This window comes from Schistocerca piceifrons, chromosome 7 (genome assembly GCF_021461385.2).
Source record: "Schistocerca piceifrons isolate TAMUIC-IGC-003096 chromosome 7, iqSchPice1.1, whole genome shotgun sequence".
Classification (NCBI taxonomy): domain Eukaryota; kingdom Metazoa; phylum Arthropoda; class Insecta; order Orthoptera; family Acrididae; genus Schistocerca; species Schistocerca piceifrons.
The window spans coordinates 8,022,513-8,049,463 of NC_060144.1; the positions used below are offsets into that span (position 1 = coordinate 8,022,513).

At 40.0% G+C, this 26,951-nt stretch overlaps 1 protein-coding gene across 1 annotated transcript in view; it reads right to left on the reverse strand.

Moving 5' to 3' along the window:
- Positions 1–26,951, reverse strand: part of LOC124805008 (fibrillin-2-like) — a 425,338-nt gene that overhangs the window by 63,621 nt on the left and 334,766 nt on the right. The window contains exons 44-45 of the mRNA XM_047265408.1: positions 26,784–26,909; positions 6,713–6,952 (exon numbers count right to left, since the gene is read on the reverse strand). Coding sequence (XP_047121364.1) covers positions 6,713–6,952; positions 26,784–26,909 — 366 coding nt within the window. The remainder of the gene's footprint in view (positions 1–6,712; positions 6,953–26,783; positions 26,910–26,951) is intronic.

Consider the following 26,951-nt stretch of genomic DNA (forward strand, 5'->3'; position numbering starts at 1 on the left):
CATTTCTGGCTAAAACGAAATATAGTAGTATCAAACATCAGCCTTAATTTGAGAAAAAAATGAAAATGTACATCCAGAGCATAGCATAATACAGAAGTGAATCATGAACTGTGGGCAGATTGCAAAACAAAAGAATTGAAATGTTTGAGATGTGGTGCTACAGAAGTATGATGAAAATTACATGGACATAGGTGATTAGAAATCAGGGCTTCTCTACCAAACAGATGAGGGGAAAAAAAACATGGAAAAAACTGACAAGAAGAAGGGACAGAACGATAAGACACATGTTAATACATCAGGAAATAACTTCCATGGTACTAGAGAGAACTGTAGAGGGTAAAAACTCTAAGGGAAGACAAAGATTAGAATACATCCCACAAATAATAATTGAGGATGGTGGGTATAAGTACCAATCTGAGATGAAGCAGTTGGCACAGGACAGGAAGCCATGGTTGGCCTCATCAAACCAGTCACAGGACTGATGGAAAAACAGAGAGAGAGAGAACTGGCTCTTGTCCACCAAAGCTATAAAGAGACAAATTATTTGAGAAGAATAACACACCAAAGGTTACCATTATCTAATGTTGTTGTCTATGTCTGATGTCTTAAGAATTTATGTAGAAAAGGGAAGCCAAGTGGCAGCATGTTGATAAACATACACACTAAATCTAAAAACTTTGCTCACTTGCAGATCCAGGATTCCATCATTTGGCAAAAGGGAAAGGAAAGGTTGAAGAAACAAGACAATATATAGTTAGAGCAGGAAAACCATAACTGATTTTCTTGTCAAAAACATACATCAATCATTGTAGTTTAGATATGTGTAATTGCTTCATAATGGGAATGGACATTCATTTGTAGTTTCTCACAAAATTGTAGAGGAATGAAAAACACAGATATGTACGTAATCCATCAATGTAAACTGCTATGGTTATTATTTACAATGACATAGGAAAATTTTGAGTGGAATACAAACAAGCGTGTGAGAATGAGTAACCACTGATCATATGAAGGAAGTGCTGAGTAGTAGAAAGATATGTTAACAATAAGTTGAACATTAAAGCTTAACTGAAATCCCATACTTCAGAGCATACACATACAACAACACCAAGACACCTGCCTACATAAAACAAACAGTGAGATTTGACAGGGAATCAGGAGATGACATGCCCCCCACCCCCCTCCGGCAGCTAGAATGTCCATGCGCAAATTGAGAAATCTATCTTCTTCCATGTGATTGGCATAAAATGTGTTACGAAAGTGATCTGATGACCAGGTCAAAGGCACAGGAAGTTAATGCGTGTGTATGTATAAGGTCCTAGCTCAAGGACAATTTTATAGAACGTGAATAGGCTGAGACTATATATGAGGAATAGTAAATTCCACGGATGGTCAAAACGCATGCACACAGGACAGACAAAATACCGTCAGCTAGAAGCAGGTTAAAAATGTGGGGGATGAATAACCCATTTTTCAATTACTTGGGGTCGGCGATAGTATTTGATGACTACACTTGGATAAGCGTGAAAAGTTACTATATTAAATTCTAAGCGCTATTGACCAGAAAAGGGTCAAAGTAGTATGACAGGCTTAATGCAATTGAATGAAAGGACATACAACATTGCCTTCATCGCCCTTAATATCTAATGACCGACAGAGGTCATTTTGAATAGTGCTATCGGATATGTACCAAAATAGTGTGAAAAGAACCTAAATCTAAACTAGTTTCTTAAAATCAGGTACTTGAGGTACTGAACCATGTAGCTTAATCAAGTGAGGTCTGTGAACACATATAGCATGGAACAGACAAACTACCTTTATGTTCTAATAGCTTTTGATGTAAAAGGTCAAACAATGTAACGGGCTTGTAAGAAGCTCCAATATTTGTAATATGGTCCAAATAGCCATTTCCACTTAGTTATAATTATCCGAGTTGAATATGGTGATGCAAGGATGTTTTTAGTCATACTCATTCCAAGTCCAAGCTCTGGCCTAAAATTAGGAAATAAATCCTTAACCTTTTTTAAAAACATTGAAGTGATGTCGTACGTCTCTTCACGCATATACACATAACTTTGCATACCATTTTGGTAACACCTGATGACACTAATCATCTTGACCTCTGTCGGTCAATAGATAATAAGGGTGATGAAAGCATCATTGTACATCCTTTCACAGATGTATATTACGCCCGTTCTTTTCTGACATTCTCACAGCCTAGCTGCTGGCGCCACCTCAGATTACCTGAGAGCCCGCGGCCCACCGAACGTTGATACTTCTGACTTTGAGCTAAGTACAGCTATTGACATGGTACACATGTATCGTTTATTTTACATTTTATGCGAATCTTTTGCTCTTTTGGGCGTCCTGTATTAATGTTGGACCATACCTCTTTAGGCAGTTTGTAGTTTTAATGTGTTCCGAGGAAGGCATGGTTATCTGCGCCGAAACCTATGTCAACATCTGGTTTCTATTTGCAATCGAGTCGGATTCTTTATAATCATTAAACTGAGGAGCTACTTGATTGAGAAGTAGCTGCTCCGTCTCGGAAACTGACCTATGACTGGGAGAGTGGTGTGCTGACCACATGCCCCTCCACATCAGCATCCAGTGACACCTATGGGCTGAGGATGACACGGCAGCCAGTCAGACAGAACCTTTGGGCCTTCATGGCCTGTGCGGGAGGAGTTTAGTTTTTTCTTTCTTTCTTTCTTTTTTTTAACTGGTAATTACAACACTTTAGCTTGACCACAAAATTTATCAGATAGCTATTTTTGTTCTGTCCAAGAAAGTCTCAGTATGCAGAATTAATAATTTCTCATCAAATGTAAACTGATAATTGGACTTGTACTGTAAGAACATGTACATATTTTGTTTTGTTTTTGTTTATATCCGTACTGTACATTATGGTGTAAATTTTTTGACCTTTTTAATTTAACTTGAACAATTTGTACTGCATGATACTGCTGCAGCAATGATACGAAAGGGACAGTTTATGCTTTTCTGTGGAGCACTTTAAAGAAGAAAACAGGGTTGAAAAATATAATCCTTAATTTTCCACTCAAGAGAAAAGAGCAGTATGTGAATCACATTTGAGATACAAAAAACGAGTCAGAAAATATTGGTTTCTGAAAACCAATCATAAACAATGGTTCTGGTTGCTACCAGTCTTACTGTGACACGCGAGGAAGCTGTGATTTGACAAAATATGCAATTAAATATGCCAATGCAGATGCCCTTGGTGGAATACAATATTTGAGTTGCTAAAATGCACATAAATAATAGTGAGAAATTAGCTATATTTACAGTTCTGAAAAGGATTTCCTCAGACACTAGCAATATTCTCAGTCTCATTTACATGCCTAAAAAAGATTCAGCACAGTCTTGAAAATGAATTTTCACTCTACAGTAGAGTGTGCATTGATTTGTAACTTCTCAGAAGATTAAAACTCTTTATGACACTGGACTTGAACCTGGGAGCTTTGCCTGTCATGGGTAAGTGCTTCACCGACTGAGGTACCTGAGCACAGCTCACAACCCACTCTCACAGCTCTACTTCTGCCAGTAACTTCTCAGAAGATCTCCAGTATACCTTGCCAGACTAGCACTCCTGGAGGAAGGAGTTTGAAATGGTAGCTGAGGAAGCAGTGGTTGAAGTAGAGTTGTGAAGGCGGGTCACAAGTCATCTTAGGTGGCTCAGTCAGCAGAGCACTTACCCAGAAAAAGCAAATGTTTCAGGTTTGAGTCATTGTCCAATACATAGTTTTAATCTGCTAATAAGTTTCATTCTCATGGTGGAACCTTATGGACTGCCCTTCAGTTTTCTTCATACTTATAGGATTTGAAGATCAGTTCAAAGAGATCAGTTTCCTGGAGCAGAGTGACACCAAAAAAACTTGGCTTTGAAGATGAGAAGATCTTTTTAGCAGTGTTAAGTATAAAATGCTTTGAACTTATTAACATAGTCATCAGTAGTAGTCTTGTAATCTTGTAGTAGTCTTGTAATGGTGAAGTTTCCAGTTCAAATCTTGATAGTAGCAACTTCTTTTTTTACTTTTATTTTAATTCTATCTGTGTTATCAAATGTAAATGCTAACTAACAAATATTGAAGCACAGAATTAAAAAAATAACATCTTTTTATTTTTAATTACGGCTCTTTTGAAAATACAAGTGATTAGTAGTTAAAAGTAAAAAGATTTCAAAGATGAGTGTCACCAAGGCCACTGCAGCATGTATTTGGAAGTCTGTGTCAATATTTGTACTTTCTAGCAGAAGAAGTGCCAGAGAGCTTGAAAACTAGTGAACACTATTATCTGTTACATGTATCAATGTGCCACTCATCAGTCTGTTATAGGTGAGTGGTTGCCTTTCTGTTGTTTTACATAAGATGTTAAAAAATTATGATTCAATGTTTGTTAATCAACATTTCCATTTGTTTAATAAATCTGGAATTTAAACAAAACAGTGAAAAAAAAAAGTTTCTGCAAGCAAGATTATGGCCAGTGACTGGTGCTTTAGGTAACTGCTATGAGCATAAACTCCTACAAGAATGAAGAAAATACAAGAGGGCCAGATTGTAAGGTGCCCGTGTCAGTCTTGTTGATGTGCGTACCCATGACTCAGTGCTGCAACTATTTGGTGAGTCATTACTGTTACTCCTCAAATTATAAAACTTGAGGTTAAGATGTAATTAATAAACAGATCTACATCCACATCATACCACGGAAGCTACCTAACAATGTGTGACAGAGGGTACTTCTTGTAATACTAAATGAACCCCCTTCCCTGTTCCACTCACGAATGCCGCATGGGAAGAACGACTGTCGGTAAGCCCCTATATAAGCTCTAATTTCTCCAATTTTCTCGTCATAGTCACTTTGCAAGATGTACATGAGCGGAAGTAGTATGTTGTATGACTCTTCCTGGAAAGCACTCTCTCAAAGTATCAATGGTAAACAACTCCAAGATGCACGATGCTCTTCTTATAACACCTGCCACTGGAGTTTGTTGAGCATCTCTGTAACACTCTCATGCTGACTAAATGGTCCTGTGACAAAATGTGACTCTCTGTTTGATCTTCTCTATCACTTCTATCAGTCCTAACTGGTAAGGATCCCATATTATTAACAGTACTCAAGAATCAGTCAAACATTGGAAGCCACTTCTTTTGTGGGTGAGTTATATTTCTTTAAGATTCTTTGTATGAATCTAAATCTGGCATCTGTTTTTCCTATTATTTGTTTTATGTAGTCATTCCACTTAAGGCCACTCTGGATAGTTATTCCTAGATATTTTATGGTAGACACTGTTTCTGGCAATTTTTCATCAATAGCATAGTTGTACGGTACTGGATTTTCTTTCCTTTGCATGCGCAATATATTACATTTACTTATGGTCAGAGTCAGCTGCCAGAGCCTGCACATGTGCCTATCCTTGACAAGTCATTCTGCAACTCGGTACTGTCTTTTGGCATTGCTACTTTCTTACAGACAACTGAATCATCTGCAAACAGTCTGAAAAGAGCTTCTGACGCTTTTTACTAGACCGTTTAAATTCACTGTAAACAGTAATGGTCCTAACACACTCCTTGGGGTACTCTGGAAATTACCTTTACACCTGTTGATTTTGTTCCATTGAGAGCAATGTGTTGAGTTCTGTCTGCAAGAAAGTCCTGAATTCAGTCACAAATTTGGTCTGATACTCGATAACATTGTATTTTTTTCACTAAATGGCAGTGCAGGACAGTGTCAGATGCCTTCCTGAAGCCAGCAAACACAGCATCAACCTGGACGCTGTTGTCTACAGCACTGTGGACCTCATGGAGGAGCAGAGCGAACCGAGTTTTGCAAGATCTCTGTTTGTGGAGGCCACGTTGATTTTTATAGAGGATATTTTCATTCTCCAAGACGTCATAAATCCTTAGCATAAAATATTTCCATAGTTTTACAATAGACTGATGCCAATGATATGGGCCTATAGTTATGTGCATTGTCCTACAACCCTTCTTGAAAACAGGAATGATCTGCACTTTTTTCCAGTCACTAGGTACCCGTTGTTGCTCCAATGATCTACAATAAACTGTTGCTAGAAGAGGAGCAAGTTCTTTAACATAATCTTCGTAGATTCTTATAGGTATCTGGTCCTGATGCTTTTCCACTACTAAGTGATGGTAGATGCTTTTCTATTCTACAATCAGTTATTCAATATTTACCATTTCGGCATTCATATGATGATTGAAAGAAGGACCTTATTACAATCTTATGCAGTGAAACAATTCTGAAAAAGCGAATTTAGTACTTTGGTCTTCTCTCTGTTATCTTCCATTTCAGTGCCAGTATGGTCACTGAGTGAATAAACAGAGGATTTTGAACCACTTACTGATTTTATGTAAGACCAAAACCTCTTAGTGTTTTCACTCAGATTGGTTGACAAAACTTTACTTTCTACACTTATTTTCGCTTCATTCAGCTTTCATTTGTGAGCTAGGCTTGGTCTTCTCTTGAAACTGCGATAAAGCTACTGGGGACCGGCAGCACTGCCACATCAAATAAATATAGACCTTTTTGATGAGTTATTTCAGAATGAAGCGTTATGACACACTGAATTAGATACAAGGATGAACTAAAATTGTATGCATATAAATAACAAAAGCTTTTTAATAAGCCACAGAAGTTATTATCTTACTCACTATCTGGAACTTGCATTACCTACCAGTGCACTGATCACCAACTTGGTTGTAACCCTTGGGGCAAGCACATTTATAGCTGCCTGGAATATTCACACACTCATGACTGCAGGTATGTTTGCCTGTTGCGCACTCATCAACATCACGACAGCTGACACGATCAGGGTTCAGGACATATCCCGCTGGGCATGAGCACACAAAGCTGCCATCTGTGTTCTGACAAGTGAATTTACATGGAGATGGTGTCTGCTCACATTCATTGACGTCTGAAAGAGAAACAGAAACCAACATTTAGGATTAAATTGTTTTTATGAACAAAAAATATAACATTTTATTACACAAATGGAACGATTATCTTGAAAATCATCAAAAAAACTATATGTGACTCTACATGATGCACAATGCCTCTCTTGCAGTGTCTGCCACTCACATTCTAAAGCACTACACCAGAAATAGTGCCTTATTGGATTTGCCTTCCTTAATAATTGCTATAGTCCATAATAACTATAAAAATTTGAGTATAACATTTTTCCATAAGCTACCCTACTCAGCTCGTACAGTACTGCTAAATAAATGTAAGAACATTTGGCTAAAATACAGCAATTTCTATTCAATTGAAGAATTCCTAGAAATTACTCATTATAATGTATGTTTTTCCTGAGTGATAAAGATAATATTTCACTTCTTAAATGAACTGGTTATTTTCTGTACATGTAATTGATTATTGTAATAAATTTTTATGAAGTATGAAGAACAGTGAAAAGCAAATAAAAATATTATATTCTGTTACATTCTATATTATTCATGCTCTAGAGCTTATTAAATGATGTCATAGCAAAACTTGCTGCTCTTTGTTTTGTCTTCTATACCTCTTCTATTAATACAACCTAGTAAGGTAATGATGAACAATACTCAAGAATCAATCCTAACAGTGTTTTCTTAGCCACTTCATTCATTGATGAATTATATTTCCTTAAGAGGCTTCCAATTAATCTTGTCCTGGCATCTGCTTTTTCTACAATTAGTTTTATGTGATCATTCCATATTGCGTCGCTTGGATGATTACTCCTTGGTTTCTTACAGCTGTTACTATTTCTAATGGTTTATTGCCAAAAGATTAATATAACAGAAGTGGACCTCTTTGCCCACTTATGCACAACATGTTATATTTATTCATGTTCAGAGGCAACTACCTTCACCATCTTTGATCTTCCTGCATTTTGCTACAATTTTTTGGCATAGCATCTATCTTACAGACAACAGCATTGTCTATGAACACCTTTATGGAGCTTCCAGTGTTATCCACTAGATCATTTACATATATTGCAAACAGTAACACATGGTCTCGCGGTAGCATTCTCGCTTCCCGAGCACGGGGTCCCGGGTTCGATTCCCAGCGGGGTCAGGGATTTTTCCTGCCTCGAGATGACTGGGTGTTGTTGTGTTGTCTTCATCATCATCATTCATCACCATTATGGTTGGAGGAAGGCAATAGCACACCACCTCCACTAGGACCTTGCCTAGTATGGCGGTGCAGGTCTCCCGCATCGTTCCCCTATGCTCCGTCACGGAGTATGGGACTTCATCATCATCAACAGCCAAGTAACAGTCCCTTGGAATACTTCCAAAATTAACTTTACATCTGTCAATTTTGTCCTGTTAAAATATATAGAATTCTATCTGCAAGGGAAATCCAGAATCTAGTCACAAATCTTATATAATGGTCAGTAAACTCATAGTTTGCTCACTTAACAACATTGAAGAACTGTATCGAATGCCTTCTGGAATTTCTAATAATTTATTAAGCTCTGCCTTAAAATCTGTTAAAAATCCAGTATGCTCTCTAGTAATATCATTGTTAAAGCTGCACCAAACTTTCTTTGAAATGAAATTTAGCTTTTTGTTTGCTAACTGTATATGAGTGATACAACTGCCTGTTAAGCACGCCCTTCTTGTTATATAATTGCTTAATCTTTAAGAATAGCTACATTTTAGTAAAGTCACATCCTTGGTGGAAAATAAATGAAGCAAAGCATAAAGGTAACAAAACACCAAACAGTTGAAGCACTGAGTTATTGATAGACAACTTAATCATATTCTTCACCAGAAGTTCCACCCATAATCCTCCGACCACCCCCAGGAACCAGCTGCAAATGGGCAACCCCTCATCATCAAATGTCAATCTGGACTGGAATAACTTAACCATAGCCTTCACTTTGGTCTTCCATTACAGCCTTCACTGCCTCTCAACTGGTCCCAACCCATTACCACTAGGATCCCTACTTGTCACTGTTGATGCAAGCTCCCTATACACCCACATCCTCCACACCCATGATCTCATTGCAAGCAATACAACACTATCTTTTACAACGTCCTACCAACTTCATATTCACCATCTCATCTTTATACACCTGACAAAATAGATCATATCAATGATACAATCAATTTCTGAAAATATAATATACAAGGGCTATCCAGAAAGTAATAGATGTTCTGGTCTGTCGCAGCAGTGGATGAGTCTACAGCCACTTTCTTCATGCCATAATGTTCCTACACTCAGTATGCATCCAGCAAAGGTACTGTGTCATCTGTGTCCCTGCTACTTTGCTTTCTGTGGCACGTTAAAATGTGCTCTGCAACAGAAAATCCCACTACTTTTGAGGTGCATCTGTGATTAGGTTTTTGTTGGCAACAAAACTGTGAACCATTTGAAATTTATCATGAGCTTTGCCAATATATACAGAAAAGGAATAATGAGTGAAAGCCAAGTGAGGCAATGGTGCATTGATTTTAAAAATGGCTGTACCAATTTTCACAATGAGGACTGCAGTGACTGACGAACTGGTAAGAGTATACCTTTAAAACATATACAATAACATTCGGTTTTTCATACTGTTAACTTTTTATTTCAAAGTGTGTGTTACTTTCTGGGTAGCCCTCATAATTAGATCGATAAGAAAAATCTACACTCCACGCATATAGTGGTTAAAGAAATGTGCAAGCTTTCACAGCCAGTGAGTGGCTTCTTTCTTCTGACAAAAGGATTGAAGCGGATGTAAGAGGAATGGAGGAAAAGGACTGGGGAGGAATCGGAAATGGGGATAGTTCAGAAAAGTCATCCAGAACCCCAGGTCAGGGGAGATTTACCGGACAGGATGAGAAGGAAAGACTGATTGCTGGGGACTGCATAAGATGAGATTTCTAAAACCTGAGAGCTTAAAGGTGGAAGATAGGATTATAAGAAAGGCAGAAATTACTGATAAAACATCATGGAAGAGTTAATAAGAGCAGAAAGCTAAGCACATCATATGTGGTAGAGGTGTGGGGGAGGAATAGACAAGACAGAAAGTAAAAGATATGAAAAATTAAAAACAAGTGAAGAAAGGAAAAGCTATTGAGAAGAAATGCTGAGACAGAAGAAATTAAAGAAAATAATCAAAATAAATTACGGACACATGAGTGGAGAGAACCACGGACGTCACAATATGGAGTATGCTTTGCAACTGGATATTGTGTGTTGCTATCTATGCCCACTCATCCCAAATGATAACTTGGTGGTAATTGTACCCATACAGAAGGCTTACATACCAGCTGGTATGTCATGTGACATTTCACAGGTGGCTTCTCCTTTGATTGTATATGTTTTGCCAGTTATGGAGAATGCATAGGTTGTGGTACGAGGATGCAAAGGGGAAGTCAAACCTTAAGCCTTACAGTGGGGATGGTCACAGAGGTAGGAGCCATAGGGTATGGAAGAAGGAGCATGAGATATGACCAGGATGTTATGGAGATTGGGGGAAAGGGAGCAACAAAAAGCTACTCTAGGTGTAGTGGGCAAAATGTCAGACAGAATGGACCTCATTTCATGGCATGATTTTAGGAAGCCATAGCCTTGTCAAAGTAGCTGCTTAATACACTCAAAACCAGAGAAATACTGAGTGACAAGAGGTGTCCTCCTAACCTGCTTTTTTTGGAGGGATCAGCAGTAGGAGGGCTGGATGTGTTGGACTGGGAAATCTGCTTTTGAAGTATGCTAGTGGGGTAATTACATCTGGTGAAGGTTGAGGGGAGAATGGTGGTCCATTGCTTAAACAGTCTGCATCTGAATGAATACGTTTGCATCGGATGTCAACATTGTATTCAAGGGAATGTTTGACATGGGAAGGATGGAAACTGTCAGATTGTATGTACTGTTGTTTGTTAGTGGCTGCAATGCAAACAGAAGTGTGTAGCCGACCCTCAATGAGAATGAGGTAATCATGGAATGTGCCGAGGGATTCAGAACATCTCCTTATGAAATTTAATTAGGAGAATGTATTAAGAGATTCCAAAAACTGTGACAGGTCAGTCTCACCATGAGTCCATAAGCTAAAGATGTTACCAATGTATCTAAAGCAAACCAGGAGCTGAATTCTTACAGAGCCCAGGAAAAGTCCCCTTCAGGCATCACATGACAAGGTTGGCACAGGAAGGAGCCATCTTGGTTCCCATGGACATGCCCTTGATTTGTTTGTATGTCTGCCCCTCAAAGGTAAAGTAATTGTTGGTAAGTATAAAGTTGATTGAGGTGAGCATGAAGACCATCGCCAGGTTTGGAATCAGGTGGGTACTCGCTGAGGTGATGTACAGCAACAGACAGGCTGCATTCAAGGCAGACCTATTTGTTCAGGTGCAGACTCATTACAGCAATACACCATGATCCTCACTTCAGCCTTACCAACCTAGATCAAAAGCAGATTTCCTAGGCCATCACTTCCATCCTCGTACTGATGATCCCTCCCAAAAACAACTTATGAGTACACCTCTTGTTAGTCATCATTACCCCAGTCACAAATGTATTAACCAGCTACTTTGACAAGGCTATGACTTCCATGTGACCATCTATGCCATAAGACTTTATTTGTCCTAATTACCCACCACCTATACTCCTGTATCTGGCCAGACATTTACTATCTGAGGGAGAGTCATTGTGAAACGAACTGTGTCATGTACCAACTGTTCTGTAAACACCGTTCGGACTTCCACATGGTGTGTTTAGCACCCTACAGCATGATAGTTATGCCTGTTTCATCACAGGTTCCACCTGGATTTTTGCCCCAGATACCAGTTTCTCAGAACTGTGCACGTGGAAACTGGCCTTACATCATTTCCTTGGTTCTCACCATCCACCTGGCCTTAATATACATTATTTTTTCTTTTTAATTTCTTTGGTCTCACAATTTCTTCACAGTAACAACTCCTTTCTTCACCAGCTTTTAGTTTTCTGCGTCTTTTGTTTTCTGACCCGTCTATCTCACCCCCCCCCCCCCCCCCCCCCGAACCTCTAGCACATATAATGTGTTTGGTTTTCCCTCTTATTAACTCTTGCACAATGTTTTGTCAGTAACCTCTGTCTTGCTTATTACCCTATCTTCCACCATTAAACTCACAGGCTTTTAAATCTTGACTGGAACAGTCGCCAACAATCAGTCTTTCCTTCTCATACTGTTGGATAGGTCTCCCCGATCCATGTTACTGGATGACTTTTCTGAACTCTCCCCATTCTCTAAACCTCGCCAGTCCTTTTCCTTCAACCCTCTTCCTTCTTCTTCAATACTTCTGATAGAAGAAAGAGCCACTGGTTTCGAAAGCTTACACATTTTTTTAACTTTAAATATGTGTTTTTGTTTTCTCCTGCTGCTGTTTGGTGAGCAAGCTTTTTACATATAAAATTATATTACGTTGACAAACAATGTTGCCACTCGCTATATAGAAGAGGCGTTCAGTTGCACAAAGCACAATGAAAAGGAATGCTAAAAATATTTCATCTTTTGGCCAAAGCCCTTCTCCAGAAGTAGAAAATTTCACACACACTGACACCACCACCACCACCACGTGGGGGCAAGGAAGAATTATTGGATGGGCAGGGGGAGGTATAGCAGGGGCAGGGTAAGGGTGGGGAAGATGCTAGTGTTGCCTATGCAAGCATCCACAGATGTTGTTGGGACAGGATGTGACTGCCAACTGCAGCATTGGGAGGCTATTGTGCTGGGGAGGTGGGGGGTGGTGAGTTTCGGGCGGGGGGGGGGGGGGGGGGGGGGGGAGACAAGGAACCAGAGAAGAGGAAAAGACTATGTAGATATACTGACGGGATAGAAGGCATGTGTATTAGTGGACTGGGGCCATCGAAGGATGTAAGCAGGTGGAGGACAGGTGCTAGCGAAGGTTGGGACCAGGGGAGGGTGGGGGAAACAAGAACAAAGGGTATGTTGTAAGGACCGTTTCCCACTGCAATTCAAAAAAGCTGGTGTTGGTGGCAAGAATTCAAATGGCACAGGCCACAAATCAGTCATTAAATTGAAGCACATCATGTTGGGTGGCATGTTCAGCAATTGCATTGGCAGCTGTCTCTCGGTCACAGTAGGGCGGTGGCCTCTACGCAGACACACAGCTTGTTAGTTGTCATGTCCACAAAGAAAGTGGCAAAATGGTTGCAACTTAGTTTGTGGATGATGGCTGCTTTCACAGGTGGCACTGCCTTTCATGGGGTATGAGGTGCCAGTGACAATACTGGAGTAAGTGGTAGTGGGAGGACATATGCAACAGTTCTCGCATCTGGTTCTACTGCGGGTATATGAGTTGAGGCAACATGTTGGGAGCAAGCATGAACTTTCCATTGTTTGACAGACTACATCCTTATGCATAATTACTTCTTATTTGAGAGGCAGATATACAAACAAATCTGTGGCGAGGCTATAGGCATCCTCCTATGACAACCCGTTTATGAACCATCTAGAGAAAACTTTCTTAGCCATAAAAAAATACCAAATCCCTTGTCTGATTGAGGTTCATCATCGATGATGGGGACCCAGGGCCAAGATTTTCCATCATCACCCTTCTATAGCCTAAACTCCTCCTCTCATCCACTTCACCTTGTTCTCCTCAGCTCTATGTTCCATCTTTTTGGACTTTCGTCATGTACCACTCCAATGGCACCTTAAAAACATCTGTCCACATCATCCTCACTAAATATCAACAGCACATGAATTTTGATAGCTGCCATCACTTCCACGCTAAGAAGTCTCTCCCACATAGTCTAGTCACACATGGATAGTACATCTGTAGTGATAAGCAACCCCTTGCCTGTTGTGCTGATGGTCTCACTATGACTTTCACAGACAGGTAAAAACCTACCCTGCCACCCATCCTCCCCCCCTCTCCCCAAATAAAATCCAATATTAGAAGAAGAAGCTGAATTTATGTGGCTGCACATCCGAAATTTTATGGAAAAATCCAATATTATCTCAGAGTAGAACACTTTAAGCACATCCTAAGCCGTGGTTCTAATAAGCGCCTATCATGACTCAGTGCCTCATGTATTTGGTGGGTTACTATCTTTATTCCTTCCATTATTTAGTAACATTTTCTCAGCTGTCTTATGAACTATAGAACTCATATCAGATTTCAAACAGATTTTAATTTAATGTAATTCGAAATCGCTCTACGACTCCTAGATCCATTGTTTAACTTAATTTTTGCCAGAGCTCTGAACAGTTTGAGTTTCATCATTTTCAATTTTCTAACTTTAGTCACCATCTAATTATGTTACTACAGAGCATTCCTCCTAACTCACACCTACTTATTTCCTGGCTGAGCAAGTTTAGGGTACAGCATTACTACAGATTAATTTTCAATATAACAATGAGATGCTTTTTTAGAATAAAGCTCACCCCCCCCCCCCCCCCAAACAGGTGGTTGCATTACTCTAGGAAATATAGATAAATTAACTTACCAGAATATGCAGCATACAACAAATAAAGCAGAGCACTTGGACATACATCTGAATGAATGTAAACCACATTTTTCGTAGCACGTGAGGTGGATTGCAAGAAAGATGAAGAGTATCGATAGAGGCAAAATAACTACAAACTCATTAACTTATTCTGTAGAACAACACATAAAGGTTGTGGGGCAGGCACTTATAGCAGAAATGATACAGCATGTCAAAAAGTTGATTGGATTGATGATATGAGTACCAAAATGGTACTTGAAGTTGCAGCAGTAAATATCAAACTTGAGAACAACAGTCTGATTATAGTAGCTCTGTATAGGTCATTTGGAAGCAGCATTTAAGAATTTTTTAATTAGCTGGAGAACTTGCTGGAGAAGATATCAGAGCATAAAAAACGTATGTTGTTTGTTGGAGATATCAGTGTAGATGCATTAAGTTATAGGTTTAATTATTTACATTATGCTGACTTACAATAGATAATTGTAACTACATAAACTCAGCACATACAAGAGTTACTATACACATTCTCGTAAACATAACAAAAGAGAAAGTAAACATAACCATCTTAGAAAGCTATGCCTCTGAATCCACAGATATGATGCACTTAGCAGCGCATTGTTGTTGTTGTTGTTGTTGTTGTTGTTGTCTTCAGTCCTGAGACTGGTTTGATGCAGCTCTCCATGCTACCCTATCCTGTGCAAGCTTCTTCATCTCCCAGTACTTACTGCAACCTACATCCTTCTGAATCTGCTTAGTGTATTCATCTCTTGGTCTCCCTCTACAATTTTTACCCTCCACGCTGCCCTCCAATGCTAAATTTGTGATCCCTTGATGCCTCAGAACATGTCCTACCAACCGGTCCCATCTTCTTGTCAAGTTGTGCCACAAACTCCTCTTCTCCCCAATACTATTCAATACGTCCCCATTAGTTACGTGATCTACCCATCTAATCTTCAGCATTCTTCTGTAGCACCACATTTTGAAAGCTTCTATTCTCTTCTTGGCTAAACTATTTATCGTCCATGTTTCACTGCCATACATGGCTACACTCCATACAAATACTTTCAGAAACGACTTCCTGACACTTAAATCTATACTCTTCTTCAGAAACGCTTTCCTTGCCATTGCCATTCTACATTTAATATCCTCTCTACTTCGACCATCATCAGTTATTTTGCTCCCCAAGTAGCAAAACTCCTTTACTACTTTAAGTGTCTCATTTCCTAATCTAATTCCCTCAGCATCACCCAACTTAATTCGAATCATTCCATTATCCTTGTTTTGCTTTTGTTGATGTTCATCTTATATCCTCCTTTCAAGACACTATCCATTCCGTTCAACTGCTCTTCCAAGTCCTTTGCTGTCTCTGATAGAATTACAATGTTATCGGCGAACCTGAAAGTTTTTATTTCTTCTCCATGGATTTTAATACCTACTCCGAATTTTTCTTTTGTTTCCTTTACGGCTTGCTCAATATACAGATTTAATAACATCGGGGAGAGGCTACAACCCTGTCTCATTCCCTTACCAACCACTGCTTCCCTTTCATGCCCCTCGACTCTTATAACTGCCATCTGGTTACTGCACAAATTGTAAATAGCCTGAAACTTCCTGGCAGATTAAAACTGTGTGCCCGATCGAGACTCGAACTCAGGACCTTTGCCTTTCGCGGGCAAGGAAGGGCCAGGAAGTTTCATATCAGCGCACACTCCACTGCAGAGTGAAAATCTCATTCTGGAAACATCCCCCCGGCTGTGGCTAAGCCATGTCTCCGCAGTATCCTTTCTTTCAGGAGTGCTAGTTCTGCAAGGTCCGCAGGAGAGCTTCTGTAAAGTTTGGAAGGTAGGAGATGAGATACTGGCAGAAGTAAAGCTGTGAGGATCGGGCATGAGTCTTGCTTCGGTAGCTCAGATGGTAGAGCACTTGCCCATGAAAGGCAAAGGTCCCGAGTTCAAGTCTCGGTCGGGCACACAGTTTTAATCTGCCAGGAAGTTTCATATCAGCGCACACTCCGCTACAGAGCGAAAATCTCATTCTGTAAATAGCCTTTCGCTTTCTGTATTTTACCCCTGCCGCCCTTAGAATTTGAAAGAGAGTATTCCAGTCAACATTGTCAAAAGCTTTCTCTAAGTCTACAAATGCTAGAAACGTAGGTTTGCCTTTCCTTAATCTTTCTTCTAAGATAAGTCGTAAGGTCAGTATTGCCTCACATGTTCCAACATTTCTGCGGAATCTAAACTGATCTTCCCCGAGGTCGGCTTCTACCAGTTTTTCCATTTGTCTGTAAAGAATTCGCGTTAGTATTTTGGAGCTGTGACTTATTAAACTGATAGTTCGGTAATTTTCACATCTGTCAGCACCTGCTTTCTTTGGGATTGGAATTATTATATTTTTCTTGAAGTCTGAGGGTATTTTGCCTGTCTCATACATCTTGCTCACCAGATGCTGGAGTTTTTTCAGGACTGGCTCTCCCAAGGCCATCAGTAGTTCCAATGGAATGTTGTCTACTCCCGGGGCTTTGTTTCGACTCAGGTCTTTCAGTGCTCTGTCAAACTCTTCACGCAGTATCGTATCTCCCATTTCATCTTCATCTACATTCTCTTCCATTTCCATAATATTGTCCTCAAGTACATCACCCTTGTATAGACCCTCTCTATACTCCTTCCACCTTTCTGCTTTCCCTTCTTTGCTTACAAGGGAACCTCCCCATCGCACCCCCCTCAGATTTAGTTATAAGTTGGCACAGTGGATAGGCCTTGATAAACTGAACACAGATCAATTGAGAAAACAGGAAGAAGTTGTGTGGAACTGTGAAAAAATAAGCAAAATATACAAACTGAGTAGTCCATGGGCCACATAAGCAACATCATGGACGAAGTGTGCTTAGAAGCGCAGTGGTCCCGTGGTAGCGTGAGCAGCTGCTGAACGAGAGATCCTTGGTTCAAGTCTTCCCTCGACTGAAAAATTTACTTTCTTTATTTTTGCATAGTTATTATCTGTCTGTTCGTTCATTGACATCTCTGTTCACTGTAATAAGTTTAGTGTCTGTGTTTTGGGATCGCACTGCAAAACCGTGTGATTAGTAGACGAAAGGATGTGCCTCTCCAATGGGAACAGAAAACATTTGATCGTAAGGTCATAGGTCAACCGATTCCTCCACAGGAAAACACAACTGATATATTCTATACGACACCGGTGACGGCATGTGCGTCACATGACAGGAATATGTTGTCGACCCACCTAACTTGTACACTTGGCGAATGGGTAAAAAGATTCTTCTACCTTGCCCGATTTAGGTTTTCTTGTGGATGTGATAATCACTCCCAAAAAAGTGATGAAAACATAAGAGTTTGTCACATAAACTGAAAATAAAAAATTAAAATTTACACTTGATGGAAGATTTGAACCTAGGACCTCTCGTTCCGCAGCTGCTCACATTACCACGAGACCACGGCACTCCTATGTTCCTATTGTCCTTATTGTTGCTTATCTTCCGTTGAACTACTCAGTTTGTATATTTTGCTTATTTTTTCACAGTTCTACACAACTTCTTCTTGTTTTCTCAATTGATCTGTGTTCAGTTTTTCAAGGCCTATCCACTGTGCCAACTTATAACTAAATCTGAGGGGGGTGCGATGGGGAGGTTCCTTTGTTAGAACTGGGTTTCCATCTGAGCTCTTGATATTCATACAAGTGGCTCTCTTTTCTACGAAGGTCTCTTTACTTTTCCTGTAGGCAGTATCTATCTAGCACCTCGTGAGATAAGCCTCTACATCCTTACATTTGTCCTCTAGCCATCCCTGTTTAGCCATTTTGCACGTCCTGTCAATCTCATTTTTGAGACGTTTGTATTCATTTGTGCCTGTTTCATTTACTGCATTTTTATATTTCCTCCTTTCATCAATTAAGTTCAATATTTCTTCTGTTACCCAAGGATTTCTATTAGCCCTCGCCTTTTTACCTACTTGATCCTCTGCTGCCTTCAGTACTTCATCCCTCAGAGCTACCCATTCTTCTTCTACTGTATTTCTTTCCCCCATTCCTGTCAATTGTTCCCTTATGCTCTCCCTGAAACTCTGTACAACCTCTGGTTCTTTCAGTTTATTCAGGTCCCATCTCCTTAAATTCCCATCTTTTTGCAGTTTCTTCAGTTTTAATCTACAATTCAGAGTCCACATCTGACCCTGGAAATGTCTTACAATTTAAAACCTGGTTCCTAAAACTCTGTCTTACCATTATATAACCTATCTGAAACCTTTTAGTATCTCCAGGGTTCTTCCATGTATACAACCTTCTTTCATGATTCTTGAACCAAGTGTTAGCTATGATTAAGTTATGCTCTGTGCAAAATTCTACCAGGCGGCTTCGTCTTTCATTTCTTAGCCCCAATCCATATTCACCTACTACGTTTCCTTCCCTTCCTTTTCCTACTGTCGAATTCCAGTCACCCATGACTATTAAATTTTTATCTCCCTTCACTACCTGAATAAGTTCTTTTATCTCATCATACATTTCATCAATTTCTTCATCATCTGCAGAGCTAGTTGGGACATAAACTTGTACTACTGTAGTAGGCGTGGGCTTCGTGTCTATCTTGGCCACAATAATGCGTTCACTATGCTGTTTGTAGTAGCTTACCCGCACTCCTATTTTTTTATTCATTATTAAACCTACTCCTGCATTACCCCTATTTGAGTTTGTATTTATAACCCTGTATTCACCTGACCAGAAGTCTTGTTCCTCCTGCCACCGAACTTCACTAATTCCCACTATATCTAACTTTAACCTATCCATTTCCCTTTTTAAATTTTCTAACTTACCTGCCCGATTAAGGGATCTGACATTCCACGCTCCGATCCGTAGAATGCCAGTTTTCTTTCTCTTGATAACGACGTCCTCTTGAGTAGTCCCCGCCCAGAGATCCGAATAGGGGACTCTTCTACCTCCGGAACATTTTACCCAAGAGGATGGCACCATCATTTAACCATACAGTAAAGCTGCATGCCCTCGGGAAAAATTACGGCTGTAGTTTCCCCTTACTTTCAGCCGTTCACAGTACCAGCACAGCAAGGCCGTTTTGGTTAGTGTTGCAAGGCCAGATCAGTCAATCATCCTGACTGTTGCCCCTGCAACTACTGAAAAGGCTGCTGCCCCTCTTCAGGAACCACACGTTTGTCTGGCCTCTCAACAGATACCCCTCCGTTGTGGTTGTCTCTGTACTTCAGCCTCGACTGACAGCTCTGCCCAAACTCTTTGCCTTTACATATGTCTGCTTGTGTCTGTATATGTGCAGATGGATATGTGTGTGTGTGTGCGAGTCTATACCTGTCTTTTTTCCCCCCTAAGGTAAGTCTTTCCACTCCCGGGATTGGAATGACTCCTTACCCTCTGCCTCAAAACCCACATCCTTTCGTCTTTCCCTCTCCTTCTCTCTTTCCTGATGAAGCAACCATTGGTTGCGAAAGCTTGAATTTTGTGTGTATGTTTGTGTTTGTTTGTGTGTGTATCAACAGGCCAGCGCTTTCGTTTGGTAAGTTACATCATCTTTCTTTTTAGATATATTTTTGCCACGTGGATATATACCGAACAAAAGCACTGGCTGGTCGATAGACACACAAACAAACACAAAAGTACACACAAAATTCTAGCTTTCGCAACCAATGGTTGCTTCGTCAGGAAGGAGGGAAGGAGAGGGAAAGACGAAAGGATGTGTGTTTTAAGGGAGAGGGTAAGGAGTCATTCCAATCCCTTCCCTCTCCTTCCGCTCCCGGGATTGGAATGACTCCTTACCCTCTCCCTTAAAACCCACATCCTTTTGTCTTTCCCTCTCCTTCCCTCTTTCCTGACGAAGCAGCCGTTGGTTGCGAAAGCTAGAATTTTGTGTGTATGTTTGTGTTTGTTTGTGTGTCTATCGACCTGCCAGCGCTTTTGTTTGGTAAGTCTCATCATCTTTGTTTTTCGATATATATATATATTAGGAAAAATATATCTAAAAACAAAGATGATGAGACTTACCAAACAAAAGCGCTGGCAGGTCGATAGACACACAAACAAACACAAACATACACACAAAATTCTAGCTTTCGCAACCAACGGCTGCTTCGTCAGGAAAGAGGGAAGGAGAGGGAAAGACAAAAGGATGTGGGTTTTAAGGGAGAGGGTAAGGAGTCATTCCAATCCCTTCCCTCTCCTTCCGCAACAAACTGTTGCCTCATCAGGAAATAGGGAAGGAGAGGGGAAGACGAAAGGAAGTGGGTTTTAAGGGAGAGGGTAAGGAGTCATTCCAATCCCGGGAGCGGAAAGACTTACCTAAGGGGGAAAAAGGACAGGTAAGTCTTTCCGCTCCCGGGATTGGAATGACTCCTTACCCTCTCCCTTAAAACCCACTTCCTTTCATCTTCCCCTCTCCTTCCCTATTTCCTGATGAGGCAACAGTTTGTTGCGAAAGCTTGAATTTTGTGTGTATGTTTGTGTTTGTTTGTGTGTCTATCGACCTGCCAGCGCTTTTGTTCGGTAAGTCACCTCATCTTTGTTTTTTTTTATATATATATATATATATATATATATATATATATATATATATATATATATATATATATATATATATATATATATATATATATATATATAAGAAAACAAAAGGCATGGAGATCTCCTATACAACAAATTGGCGAGTTTCAAATAGATCCTGTGGCGATTTCATACCCAGTACAAAAAGAAATTTACGACGTCCAAGTACGCAGACGAGCAAACATTGATTCAGACCATTACCTAACTAGAATTAAAATCAAGTTTACAGCACGAAGAAGTCATCAGAAGAAAACAGAAATACAGAAATATGACACCAAGAAGATTAAAGAATCTAAAGTAAAAGAAGAATGGGAGAAGGAAAAGGCAAACACATGGGAAGAATTTCATTCTAAAATCACGCGAATAGCTAAGGAAACTATTCCCTTGAAAAAGATATTCAAACACCCTTGGTGGGATTCAGACTGTGAAAATGCATTGGAAAGGAGAAAAAAGGCATTTCAAGAATATGACAGTAAAAAATCACAAGAAAGTCTACATTTATTTAACGAGGTTAGAAAACAGGTTTCAAAATCTATTAGGCAAGCAAAAAGGAAGTACACAAAGGCACAAGTGGATGCCATAGAAGAAAATTTCCAAAACTATAATACTTCTACAGAACTTTCGCAGATAAAATACGAGGATATATCCCTCAAAATTTATGTTTCAGAAAACCAGATGGTAAATTAGCCCTAACAAACCAGGAAAACTGTCAAGTATTGGCTCAATATTTTTCTAACCTACTAAATTGCCCAGAACCTAGTTTAAGGTTTCCCAAAGAAATCAGTGCCAACGCTCAACCGGATTCATTACCACCAACACAGGAAGAAATCAAATGTCACATTAAAAACTTAAAAAATAATAGAACATCTGGCAAAGATGGCATTGTTGCAGAGCTATTAAAAAACCTAGGACCAAAGACGTTGCAAGAGCTCACAAAAATAATAACAAAAATATGGGAAACAGAAAAATTACCAGAGGATTGGAAATGTGCCCTTATTCACCCGTTACATAAAAAAGGAGACAGAACAAATGTCAATAACTACAGGGGAATCTCACTTTTACAAGTCACCTACAAAATTCTCTCAACATGCCTGCTGAAAAGAACACAAGAGCAGCTGGAACGCCAAATTGGTGATTATCAAGCAGGCTTCCGCCCCGGTCGCTCATGCATAGAACAAATATTTAATTTAAAGACAATATTAAAACACAAAGCAATTAGAAATGCCCCCATAATTTGTACATTTGTAGATTTTAAGAAAGCCTATGACTCAATTGACCGGCAATCTTTGTTTAACATTTTAGAGGAACTTGGACTTGACTCCAAAACACTAAGGCTTATCAAAGAATCACTGACAGACACTGTATCTAAAGTTAAATTCAGGGGAGAAATCTCTGAACCTTTTCTCATAAAAACTGGAGTACGTCAAGGTGACGGGCTATCTCCACTTCTGTTTAATATAGTCCTGGATAAAGTCATTAAGGAATGGGAAAAAGAATTAAAAAATCAATCCTACTGGAAACCAATCCATCTTGGTAGAACCAAAGACAACGTGGAGATATCTTGTTTAGCATTCGCGGACGACTTGGCCATACTTGCAGATGATGAAGAAATCGCCACGAAACAAATAGAGATCCTTAAGGAATGCGCGGATAAAGTAGGTTTACAAATTTCATTTCAAAAGACAGAATTTTTCTGTACGAAATTCCATATACACAGTTTGAACACAAAATATGGAAAAATAAATAGAGTAAAACATTTTAAATACCTAGGTGAAATTTTGGAGCCAACCGGAGGAGAGAAAGTTGCACAGAAGATCAGACAACAGAAAATGAAGCAAGCATATGGTATGACACATGAAATATACAATAAAAAATGCATCTCCTCGAACACAAAAATCAGACACTACTGTGCAGTAATTAAGCCAGCAGCACTATATGCTAGTGAAATGCTCACACTCCACACAAAATGTGATTTAGAAAAAATACTAAAAGAAGAGCGCAAAATTATGAGAAAGATTTTAGGTCCAAAATTAACAGAAGATGGATATCGGATACAATCAAGAAGAACCACAGAAACTATATCAAACCTGGCAGCAGACATAAGAAGGCGAAGATTAAAATTTTATGGACATGTCACTAGACTTCCCCCCACACGACTCACCAACAGAATTCTCACTTACATAGAAGAAGTCAAATCAACAACACCATGGATTAGCCAAGTAAAATTAGATTTACAAAAAGCAAATATTGAACTTAAAGATGTCAAAGATAGAAAAACTTTTAGAAATGAGGTGGAAAAGTGGATTGTATTGTCGGAGAAGGAAGCACTAAAGAGACCAGGAACAAAATGGACAGAAGAAAGAAAAAGAAAACATGGAGAACGAATGGAAGAAGTATGGAAGAAACAACGTCAGAAAGCTTTGCGTGATCCTTCTGGGTCCATTCGCGATAAGTAAGTATATATATATAATAGAGGGAAACATTCCACGTAGGAAAAATATATCTAAAAACAAAGATGTAGTGACTTACCAAATGAAAGTGCTGGCAGGTCGACAGACACACAAACAAACACAAACATACACACAACACAAAATTCAAGCTTTCGCAACAAACTGTTGCCTCATCAGGAAAGAGGGAAGGAGAGGGAAAGACGAAAGGATGTGGGTTTTTAAGGGAGAGGGTAAGGAGTCATTCCAATCCCGGGAGCGGGAAGACTTACCTTAGGGGGGAAAAAAGGATAGGTATACACTCGCCCACACACAACACACACACACACACACACACACACACACACACATATCCATCCGCACATACACAGACACAAGCAGCCATTTTCCTGCTTGTGTCTATGTGCGGATGGATATGTGTGTGTGTGCAAGTGTATACCTGTCCTTTTTTCCCCTAAGGTAAGGCTGTTTAGTGCTGGATTGGAGCAGGGAAGGGGATAGGCAGGTGAAGGACAGTAACTAATAAAGGCTGAGGCCAGGGGTGTTATAGGAACGTAGGACATATTGCAAGAAGAGTTCCCCATGTACACAATTCACAAAAGCTCTAGTTGGCAGGAAGTATCCAAATGGCACAAGCTGTGAAGCAATCACTCAAGTGAAAAATGTTGTTGTTCTGCTGTATTCTCAGTAACTGCTGGGTCTAGCTGTTTCTTGGCCACTGTTTGTCTGTGGCCATTCATGTGGACAGATAGCTTGTTGGTAGTCATGACCAGCTTGTTGGCAGTCATGACCACATAGAATGCAGCACAGTGGTTGCAGCTTAGCTTGTAGATCACATGACTACTTTCATAGGTAGCCCCACATTTTATGCGATATGTGATGCTTTTAGCTGGACTTGAGTAGGTGGTGGTAGGAGAATATAGGGGAACATCTCGCATCTATGTTTATTACATGGATAGGAGCCATGAAGCAAGGGGTTGGGAGCTGAAGTAGAGTAGGTATGGACGAGGATACTCTGTACAATCAGTGGGTGGCAGAATATCACTGCTGGAGGTGTGGGAAGGTAGTGATTGGGACATTTCTCTTTTCGGGGGCATGACGAGAGGTAGTCTAAACCTTGGCAGAGAATGCGATTCAGTTGCTCCAGTCCTGGATGTTTGTGAATCATGAGAGGAATGCTCCTCTGAGGCAGATGATGGGATACTGGAAGGTGACTGGGGAGATTCTGCTTCTGTATGAGGTTGGGAGGGTAATTTCAATCTGAGAAGACTTCAGTGAAACACTTTGTATATTTCGAGAGAAACTGCTCATCACTAAGGATCTGACAGCCCGGGATGGCTAGGCTGTAAGGAAGGAATTTTTTGGTATGGAATGGGTGGCAGCTGTTGAAGTAGAGGTACTGCTGGTGGTTGGTAGGTTTGATATGGACGGAGGAATTGATGTAGCCATCTCTGAGGTGGACGTCAGTATAGAGGAAAGTGGCTTGTGGGTTGAGGAGTGCCAGGAGGAGTAAATGTCAGAGAAGCTGTTGAGGTTCTGGAGGAATGTGGACAAGGTGTCCTCATGCTAAATCTAGATCACAAAGATGCCATCAATGAATCTGAACCAGGTGAAGTGTTTTGGGTTCTGGGTGATTAGGAAGGCTTCCTCTTGATGGCCCATGAATATGTTAGTCCACAGAGGTATCAGTCCTTTCCCACAGCCTTACCTTTTGCTCTACTCCCAAATTCAATCATGCTGAACTTGTTAAATACCTTCTCTTCTTCTCCTGGTCCCTACAGTGGAAACACCACCATCCCTACTGATCACACTCAACCCATAACCAGTGCTTAACCCTGCCTGACTCAGTTCACTCCACCATCCAAGTGTGATCCACCCCCACAACCCCCTAATCATCCCCTGATAACTTTCAAGAATTTCTTAACCTGAATCTTGCCTCACCATCATTCCCCAAATCCCTCAACATGAGAGCTAATATTACATCTGTAGAAAGAACTGCAATCCACCACTTAAAAATTAATCCAGACCTTATAATCCTGCCTGCTACCAAATGCTCCACCACTGAGGTTTCAAACCACAAGGATTACCTGGTGGAAGGACTCTGCCAGCTGTCAGATTTTTCCACTTACAAACTCTGTTACAATGACCCCATTTCAGAAACTCAGTAGGAACTACAGTCTCTCCTCAAATCCTTGGGCCCTTCCCAGAACCTCTCCCTGGAGTCCGTCTCTCTCGTCATCCCTACCGCTCCATGCTCTCCTACCTTCTACATGATTCCTTGTCCCTAAATACAACAACCCATGACACCCCATTGTGACCAATTACTGTGCCCCCCACTGAGAGAATCTCTGCTCTTGTAGACCAACACCTTCAGCCTATTACCCACAACCTACCCTCCTATACAAGGTGTTTGAGGAGGAATGCTCAATACTCAGGGACATGACAGAAATGATCATTCAAAACAAAAAAGTCAAGTAAACATGGGCCTTCGAGCAAAGAAGCTACTTTTAAATATATAGAAAATGTGACAATGCATTACCTGCTTAGCTATAATAAAAATATCAATATTACTGCATTTACACCTCCATTGGCACTTATAAGGTAACATTCTCAATTGTCAATTAACGATTTTGATGAAACCTGAATTAGACCGGAATTAGACTGGCTCCAGAAACAGTGATCATGTTTGAATGACCTTTGTTTGTGTTAATGTGTGTGTAATTCTTGTCTAATTCATGAGAAGGTCTCCAAGCCAAAAGCTTACTCATTCAGTAATTGTTTTGTTGTGCCTGTCTGTGACTCAACAGCTCCACTATACGGTGAGTAGCAATCTATCCCTTTCATAACGGTCATTAAAATTAATATAACTGTGGTACCTGGCGCAAGACAGTGAGCAGCAGAGCTTTGAGTAATATAATAAACAGTTTCATAATGAAAAAGGTACTGGTTTTCTTTGGGGAAACCACAGGTACTACAGAACAAATTATAAAATAAAGTTGGTAGAGCAACACTTCAGGCAACCTAGGAAGAGTTACACATCATCAGGGAAGACAAGGGTGGCAGTGTGCTCTGTCATAAGATATGTGATGAATGACAAAGCCTGTAGATTGTATGTTACTCTCATTCCTCTTATTGTTACATTTCATGTGTTATTCACACTTGCTCTCAACACATCAATTTTAATCCAGAATTAACTATGAAAAAGTTAACTGATTTAGAAAAACTTTTAAACATGTTTTGGAGAAAAGATATTAGGCTAAACTGAAAGCAATTTATCCCTCATGAAAACAAATACATTTTGTAAATTACCTCTGCATCTTGTTCCACTGCCATCTGCTTTATATCCCTTATTGCAAATGCAGCGATAAGAACCAAGTGTGTTTATGCAGCGTCCATTACGACACAAGTCCGGAATTGTTTGACACTCGTCAATATCTGTAAAGATAAGGAAGAACTTTTATCTAGATTTTGCTGTTT